We start from the raw sequence: 9,394 nt of genomic DNA, 5'->3' as shown, positions 1-9,394 counted from the left end.
GAAAATAAACATGGTTGCAGTGGCGAATCGGATACAGGAGGGGGAAGGAGATGGAAAAAAAATTGAGAAAGAAACTTTCTAAAGTGTAGGAGCACTTCATCGAAAAAGAAAAAAAAAGTTGAATGCAGATTATGCAAAGCAGAGCTTTCTTTTCTTGTGTATATCAGGGTTTTGACAATGATAGTTAACCCTTACACCGACACATACTTCAACAACAACATTTATTTATAAAGCACATTTTCATGCAAAAAATGTAGCTCAAAGTGCTTTACATAATGAAGAATAGAAAAATAAAAGACACAGTAAGAAAAGAAAATAAGTCAACATTAACATAGAATAAGAGTAAGGTCCGATGGCCAGGGAGGACAGAAAAAACAAAAAAAAACTCCAGACGGCTGGAGAAAAAAATAAAATCTGCAAGGATTCCAGACCATTAGACTGCCCAGTCCCCTCTGGGCATTCTATCTGAAATAAATGAAATGGTCATCTTTGTATTTAGGGTTCTCACGGAAGGACTTGATGATGATGGTCATGTAGACTTCTGGCTTTTAGTCCATCAATGTTGGAGCATCATGATGCTTTGAGAAGGTGGTGGTGGTGCGCTGCCACCACAAAGAAACTGGAAAAAGAAACAGAAGAAGAGAGTAGGGGTCAGTACAGATTTTAGAGCCACCATGAATAGTTATTATAATGAATTGAACATACAGAGTATCAGGATTAAATTAAAGTGAAGTTATGAGAAGGCCATGTTAAAGTAATGTGTTTTCAGCAGTGTTTTACAGTGATCTACTATATTAGCCTGGCAAATTCCTATTGGAAGGCTATTCAAGATTTTAGGTGCATAACAGCAGAAGGCCGCCTCACCACTTCTTTTAAGTTTAGCTTTTGAAATTGTAAGGAGACACTCATTTGAGGATCTAAGATTACGATTTGGAATATAGGGTGTCAGACATTCCGATATGTAAGATGGAGTGAGATTATTTAAGGCTTTATAAACCATAAGCAGAATTTTAAAGTCAATTCTGAAAGACACAGGTAACCAGTGTAGTGACATCAAAATTGGAGAAATGTGCTCGGATTTTCTTTTCCTAGTTAGAATTGTAGCAGCTGCATTCTGCACTCGTTGCAAATGATTTGTCTATTTTTTTGGGTAGTCCTGAGAGGAATGCGTTACAGTAATCTAAGCGACTGAAAACAAAAGCGTGAATTAATTTCTCAGCATCTTTCAATGATATAAGAGGTCTAACTTTAGCTATGTTTCTTAAGTGAAAAAATGCTGTCCTAGTGGTCTGATGAATATGCGATTTAAAATTCAGGTTACAGTCAACAGTTACCCCTAAGTTTTTTACTTCCGTCTTTTAATCCTAATGCACCAAGTTTATTTCTGATAACCTCATTGAATCCATTATTGCCAAGCACTAAAATTTCAGTTTTCATTTTATTTAGCTTGAGAAAATTACTATTCATCCATTTAGAAATACCAGTAAGACATTGTGTTAGTGAATAGAGAGAGTTGGTGTCATCAGGTGCTATTGATAAGTACAGGTATGTGTCATCAGCATAGCTGTGGTAGCTCACGTTGTAACTTGAGATAATCTGACCTAACGGAAGCATATAGATTGAGAAGAGCAGTGGACCCAGGATAGAGCCTTGTGGAACACCATATAGGATATCATGTGTCTCTGAGATGTTGTTACCACAGCTCACAAAGAATTTTCTCCCTGCCAGGTAAGATTCAAACCAATTTAAGACACTGCCAGAGAGGCCCACCCATTGACTAAGGCGATTTCTAATAATATTGTGATCAATGGTGTCAAATGCGGTACTCAGATCTAAGAGGATGAGAACAGATAAATGGACTCTGTCTGCATTTACTTGCAAGTCATTTACCACTTTAACGAGTGCAGTTTCTGTGCTGTGATTTGTTATAAAACCTGATTGAAATTTATCAAGAATACCAAGTTTATTGAGGTGGTCATTTAACTGCATAATGACTGCCTTCTCTAGAATTTTACTTAAGAAGGGCAGGTTAGAGATGGCTCTGAAATTTTCAAAAGCAGAGGGGGTCAAGATTATTTTTCTTGAGTAGGGGTTTAACTACAGTAGTCTTAAGACAGTCTGGGAAGACTCCCCTATTTAATGACAAGTTTACTATGTCAAGAATATTATCAATTTGCCCGCCTGATACTTCCTTGAAAAACCTTGTTGGTGTTGGGTCAAAGACGCAGGTGGAAGGTTTACATTTATATCTTTGTGGTTTTTCTTGTCCATAATCCATAACAGTCTGTATAATTCAACACTGTATTAAGTCTGTCAGATTTACTTATGAAGTGACTTAATATACAATTGTGTTCCCTTCACCGGTTTCAAGGTGCATGGTGTAATGGCTGTTAGTCTCATTCCAGAAATTTGCTCTTTGTTGTCATGGCTAAAGCACTTTTCACCATCAGCTTACAAAAACATCTTTCATCTTCTAGAACCATAAAGAGATACTCTTCCACCTCTGCTGAATGGACAGATTCTAATTTGCACTACTCCACTTTTGTGCAACATCTGGCTGATTTCGTTTCAGACCTGTTCTTCATATGCAAGCACTACTATAGCAGCTAGCTTTGATCCACTGCAAATACACAGCTCCAGAGCATACTGAAGCAACATCCAACCTGACATGCAGTACAGTCTTGTTACTGTACATACAATGCACACTGCAACTGACCCAGTCAGGTTCAATCAGAGTGCACTATGATGCTGACATTTTATAAGGATGCAACTAATATGATTTGTTTATAGCTGATGTAACAATAATTATTACATTGATTTATTTTTCAAAGGGTTTTGATAAGGAACATCATAGAAGGCTAGTGATCAGACAGGGTTTTAGGAAGTTTCATGTTTCAGTGTACAGTTGGGTGCAGAAACCAGCACTGGTATAACAAATCATTTTAGATTAGTTGACATACTGGTTGGAATACTGCATGACTGTGTGCTAGGGCCAGTTAATAATATAATTTACATAAATGACTTCAAACAAGATGTGAGTAAGAATTTATTTAAGTTGGTAAATTTTTAAAACACAACTAATGTGACTAAGCAAAGATTAGATTTGTTCATTATTTTGCAGGTGAAGTAAGTACATTTAAGCCTTACACACAGGAAATAAAAACTTGAAATATAATTATGTAGCAATGTTCTAAACATACAGTGTAAGGTAGGTATGTCTTAAGACTATAATGTTGGAATACATAGCACACAGTGTGAAGAATGTATTCCAAGAGAGGCTATGCCTAATTTGTGTAATGCACAGGAAGACCTCTAATGGAATATCACAAAAAAGAACTATTTCTAAACAAAAGTTTAGAGTTAAGCTTCTAGACAAATTACAGGTCTGTGAGATATAATCAATGAAAGGAAATACATGAAGCTAAGCTTTACCTTATTAAACAAGTAGAGATTAAGAGGTGAGATGATATATGTCTTTAAGATAATGACGTTAGCAAAAACAGATTTAGTCTAGTCAAGAAAAAATTCCTCTAAATGTCAGGAAGTACTTCTTCTCAGAAAGGACTGTGAATGCATAAACTGCCGTATAGTGTACTTGAAAGTAGAACCTAGAAGAGCTTCCGATCTTAAAGCATTAGGTGAAAAGGAAAGGAGCTGTTGTATGAATGGGTGGTTTTCATAAAAATATTTATCTCAATAACTAAAGTCCCTTAAATATATTTATGATGTAGAGGGAGCATCTGTTAATGTTATAGTTTTCTGTTTATTGATGAGCCACTGTTAATATTGCGTTAATGTGTGCATGATTGTTTGTGAGGAACCATACAAGTCACTATCTCATTTTAATGTTAAACTTATGATGATTAACTTAACTCATATACGCTGTTATTATACATTATGTGATTGATAAATCCAGCTTAGTTTTTGATATATGTATTTATAACTATAGCCTGTTAGTTAATCTTCAGTGACTCATCATTATAAAGGAAAAAATCTATTTGTTTAAATATAATGTTATTAAAGGAACATGCAAATTTGTTCTTATTTTACCTGATATGTAATTCTTTGTACAGTAGTAACATAGATGCAGTTATCCTAACTTCATTTGTATTTGATATCTTACCAATAATTACCTGAACAATTAGGCTTAAAATTGTGCCATGCACTTTGAGATTTCCAATTAGAGGTTAATTTTCCAGCTAGAGGAATATAACCTTTCCATAAGACATTGTGAAGACAGCTGTATTATAGCAAGTATAGACTGTGTTTCTCCTTGCTTTGAAAATGTTTTATCTGGCAAATGCAATTGGTAATACTGCCAGGACAAAGTTGAAATGTTTATCTTGATAGAGTAGGAAGTAAAAACAATTATGCTATTGTGGACAATGCACACCAACAAAAATACATCTCAGTAAAGCATTTGTCATTGCATTTTAAAGCTTAAAGTCTGTATAAATTGCAACTAGCGGAAAAAGAAAAGTAGGCTAGTCATCTGAACTGTATCAGAAGGAAATCAACTATAATTTCAAATATTGAATTTAAATGAAATGTCATTAATTTTTTTCCCCCAATAGGAGAAGCAAAACGAAGCCTATTACTTACGAGAAAACAAAGAAGAACTAATTGAAGAGCTTGCCACAACAATTGTGCAAAAAGTAAGCAATACCAAAACAAATACATTTATTTCAGTAATTCCATTCAAAAAGTGAAATTTGTATATTGGATTCATTCATTACACACAGACTGATGTATTTCAAATGTTTATTTCTTTTAATTTTGATGATTATACAGTGGTGAAAAACTATTTGCCCCCTTCCTGATTTCTTTTTCTTTTGCATGTTTGTCACACAAAATGTTTCTGATCATCAAACACATTTAACCATTAGTCAAATATAACACAAGTAAACACAAAATGCAGTTTTAAATGATGGTTTTTATTATTTAGGGAGAAAAAAAATCCAAAACTACATGGCCCTGTGTGAAAAAGTAATTGCCCCCTTGTTCAAAAATAACCTAACTCTGGTGTATCACACCTGAGTTCAATTTCCGTAGCCACCCCCAGGCCTGATTACTGCCACACCTGTTTCAATCAAGAAATCACTTAAATAGGAGCTGCCTGTCACAGAGAAGTAGACCAAAAGCACCTCAAAAGCTAGACATCATGCCAAGATCCAAAGAAATTCAGGAACAAATGAGAACAGAAGTAATTGAGATCTATCAGTCTGGTAAAGGTTATAAAGCCATTTCTAAAGCTTTGGGACTCCAGCGAACCACAGTGAGAGCCATTATCCACATATGGTAAAAACATGGAACAGTGGTGAACCTTCCCAAGAGTGGCCGGCCGACCAAAATTACCCCAAGAGCGCAGAGACGACTCATCCGAGAGGTCACAAAAGACCCCAGGACAACGTCTAAAGAACTGCAGGCCTCACTTGCCTCAATTAAGGTCAGTGTTCACGACTCCACCATAAGAAAGAGACTGGGCAAAAACGGCCTGCATGGCAGATTTCCAAGACGCAAACCACTGTTAAGCAAAAAGAACATTAGGGCTCGTCTCAATTTTGCTAAGAAACATCTCAATGATTGCCAAGACTTTTGGGAAAATACCTTGTGGACTGATAAGACAAAAGTTGAACTTTTGGAAGGCAAATGTCCCGTTACATCTGGCGTAAAAGGAACACAGCATTTCAGAAAAAGAACATCATACCAACAGTAAAATATGGTGGTTGTAGTGTGATAGTCTGGGGTGGTTTTGCTGCTTCAGGACCTGGAAGGCTTGCTGTGATAGATGGAACCATGAATTCTACTGTCTACCAAAAATCCTGAAGGAGAATGTCTGGCCATCTGTTCACAACTCAAGCTGAAGCGATCTTGGGTGCTACAACAGGACAATGACCCAAAACACACCAGCAAATCCACCTCTGAATGGCTGAAGAAAAACAAAATGAAGACTTTGGAGTGGCCTAGTCAAAGTCCTGACCTGAATCCAATTGAGATGCTATGGCATGACCTTAAAAGACGGTTCATGCTAGAAAACCCTCAAATAAAGCTGAATAACAACAATTCTGCAAAGATGAGTGGGCCAAAATTCCTCCAGAGCGCTGTAAAAGACTCATTGCAAGTTATCGCAAACGCTTGATTGCAGTTATTGCTGCTAAGGGTGGCCCAACCAGTTATTAGGTTCAGGGGTCAATTACTTTTTCACACAGGGCCATGTAGGTTTGGATTTTTTTTCTCCCTAAATAATAAAAACCATCATTTAAAAACTGCATTTTGTGTTTACTTGTGCTATATTTGACTAATGGTTAAATGTGTTTGATGATCAGAAACATTTTGTGTGACAAACATGCAAAAGAATAAGAAATCAGGAAGGGGGCAAATAGTTTTTCACACCACTGTAACTGACAACTAATGAAAGTCCCAAATTCAGTATCTCGGAAAATTAGAATATAAATTAAGACCAATGCAAAAAAAGGATTTTTAGAAATGTTGGCCAACTGAAAGGTATGAACGTGAAAAGTATGAGCATGTACAGCACTCAATATTTAGTTGGGGCTCCTTTGGCCAAGATTACTGCAGCAATGTGGCGTGGCATGGAGTCGATCAGTCTGTGGCACTGCTCAGGTGCTATGAGAGCCCATGTTGCTCTGATAGTGGCCTTCAGCTCTTCTGAATTGTTGGGTCTGGTGTATTGCATCTTCCTCTTCACAATACCTCATAGATTTTCTATGAGGTTAAGGTCAGGCGAGTTTGCTGGCCAATCAAGAACAGGGATACTATGGTCCTTAAACCAGGTACTGGTAGATTTGGCACTTTGTGCAGGTGCCAGGTCTTGTTGGAAAATGAAATCTGCATCTCCATAAAGTTCGTCACCAGCAGAAAGCATGAAGTGCTCTAAAACTTCCTGGTAGACGACTGCATTGACCTTGGACCTCAGAAAACACAATGGACCAACACCGGCGGATGACATGACACCCCAAATCATCACTGACTGTGGAAACTTTACATTGGACCTCAAGCAACGTGGATTCTGTGCCTCTCCTCTCTTCCTCCAGACTCTGGGACCTTGATTTCCGAAGGAAACACAAAATTTACTTTCATCAGAGAATATAACTTTGGACCACACAGCAGCAGTCCAGTTGAGACACTTCTGATGCTGTCTCTTGTTCAAGAGTGGCTTGACACAAGGAATTGCGACAGCTGAAACCCATGTCTTGTATACGTCTGTGCGTGGTGGTTCTTGAAGCACTGACTCCAGCTGCAGTCCACTCTTTGTGAATCTCCCCCGCAGTTTTGAATAGGTTTTGTTCCACAATCCTCTCCAGGGTGCGGTTATCCCTATTGCTTGTACACTTTTTTTCTACCACATCTCGTCCTTCCCTTCACCTCTCTATTAATGTGCTTGGACACAGAGCTCTGTGAACAGCCATCCTCTTTAGCAATGACCTTTTGTGTCTTGCCCTCCTTGTGCAAGGTGTCAATGGTCGTCTTTTGGACAACTGTCAAGTCAGCAGTCTTCCCCGTGATTGTATAGCCTACAGAACTAGACTGAGAGACCATTTAAAGGCTTTTGCAGGTGTTTTGAGTTAATTAGCTGATTAGAGTGTGGCACCAGGTGTCTTCAATATTGAACCTTTTCACAATATTCTAATTTTCTGAGATACTGAATTTGGGACTTTCATTAGTTGTCAGTTATAATCATCAAAATTAAAAGAAATAAACATTTGAAACACGTCAGTGTGTGTGTAATGAATGAATCTAATATACAAGTTTCACTTTTTGAATGGAATTACTGAAATAAATCAACTTTGTCATGATATTCTATTTTTATGACCGGCACCTGTAAATCCCCAGTATCTAAGATTTATGTATGATTTATATTTTGATGTATTGACATATTTATGAACAAATTAGATTGAGTATATACAGTATATGGTAAAGCCCTGTGAAAGATTAGTATTGGCTACTGCTAGAATATGCTCCAGTACATTTCTCTCCTTAAAAGAATGTTAATAAAACTGGTAGATGAATTTTTTCTTTTTTGCTTATAATTGCTCAAGGCTGTAAAAACTTTATAGTCTATCTTATTGAAGATAAGACATCTATTGAGACATTTTACCCTGTAATGAACTGTCTCCCTGTCTAGCATTGTTTCCTTTATTGCACATGATGATGCCTGCATAGCCTTTGGCTTCCTGTCACCATGAATTGGACAAGTGGATATAGGAAAAGTACAAATAAATTTAAATACACTTCAAGTGAACCTTCTCAAATCAGTTTCTATGCTTTTCAACAGTCTGTTTAGTTTTTAAAACATCTCAAAATATAGGAGATGTTTTAAGGTTGCATGAAATGATGGTGCATTGGGAATTGTTGCACAATTCTTGGGCCTTGGTACAGTGCCTAACTGAAATACCTTTGGTATGGACTTTGTATATACTCCCAGTGTCCATGCTGATTTCTCCTGAGTTTTCCTCCCACAGCCCCATGGACATTTTGTTTGGTTATCCAGTGACTGTGCGTTGGTTTAGTATGTATAGAGCATGCTCTGAGACAAACTGGTATAATGTTCTGGGTTAATTGCTGATTTAAAACAAATGGTTCATTGGTAGAATATATCTTCTCCTGATATAAACCTTGTATGTATGAGCTGAATAACTTTCTGAGTATTCCTAAATAAAATTCCAAACTCACTTGTTAAGTGGCAGCTCTTTCAGGTCAGCAGAAATAAATTGTATAATATACTCAAGGCTACCAATTTTGTTTTACAGACTTTCCCTAAGATAATAAGATCCAGCGTAAATTAAAACTCTCCGGTTTGTCTCTTGCCCAGTAACCTGGAATCTCTTTGTGGTATCTTAACTACTAAATCAGTCCATCAGTTAGTTTTGCATAGATTGAAATAGATTATGCACTTAATCTGAAATGCTTATCCATGTAAAGAGTTTTCAGTATGTTGCATTTTCCCCCTTGCCACGTTTGGTTTGTCTGCTCAGATTTTGTAAATCACTGTTTTATATTTCTATTTTTGAAGATAATAAAGAGAAGAAAGTGCCCTGAGATGCAGTCTGAATATGAACTAGCAATTCCACAGTCAGAAAGCAGCAAGATGACTTCACCTTGTGTCTCAGAGCACAGCACTCTAACCTCTCAGGCCAGTTGCAAGGGATCATATACTTTATGGGTGAGTACAATATTATGAATAATCACTATAAAGTACAAATACTTCCTAAAGTTCCATTAACACTATGCACCTTTGCAAGGCATTCTGAGATACTGTCAAGCAAAGGTTTTGGCTCTGCTCCATTCCTCATTCAGTTGTGCTACCTAGTAGCTTTGATCATGTAGAAATTGTGTGATGATTATCATATGTTGTTATAATGGGTGTTTATGA

General features: G+C 36.9%; 1 protein-coding gene across 7 annotated transcripts in view; it reads left to right on the top strand.

Moving 5' to 3' along the window:
• Positions 1–9,394, top strand: part of LOC120529409 (myosin VIIA and Rab interacting protein) — a 544,611-nt gene that overhangs the window by 392,959 nt on the left and 142,258 nt on the right. For all 7 annotated transcript variants that reach the window (XM_039753183.1, XM_039753185.1, XM_039753187.1 and 4 more), the window contains 2 exons: positions 4,575–4,655; positions 9,035–9,184. In XM_039753183.1, coding sequence (XP_039609117.1) covers positions 4,575–4,655; positions 9,035–9,184 — 231 coding nt within the window. The remainder of the gene's footprint in view (positions 1–4,574; positions 4,656–9,034; positions 9,185–9,394) is intronic.

This window comes from Polypterus senegalus, chromosome 5 (genome assembly GCF_016835505.1).
Source record: "Polypterus senegalus isolate Bchr_013 chromosome 5, ASM1683550v1, whole genome shotgun sequence".
NCBI lineage: Eukaryota > Metazoa > Chordata > Cladistia > Polypteriformes > Polypteridae > Polypterus > Polypterus senegalus.
Note: the sequence above shows the minus strand (reverse complement) of the source record. Positions and strands in the feature narration are given on the sequence as shown.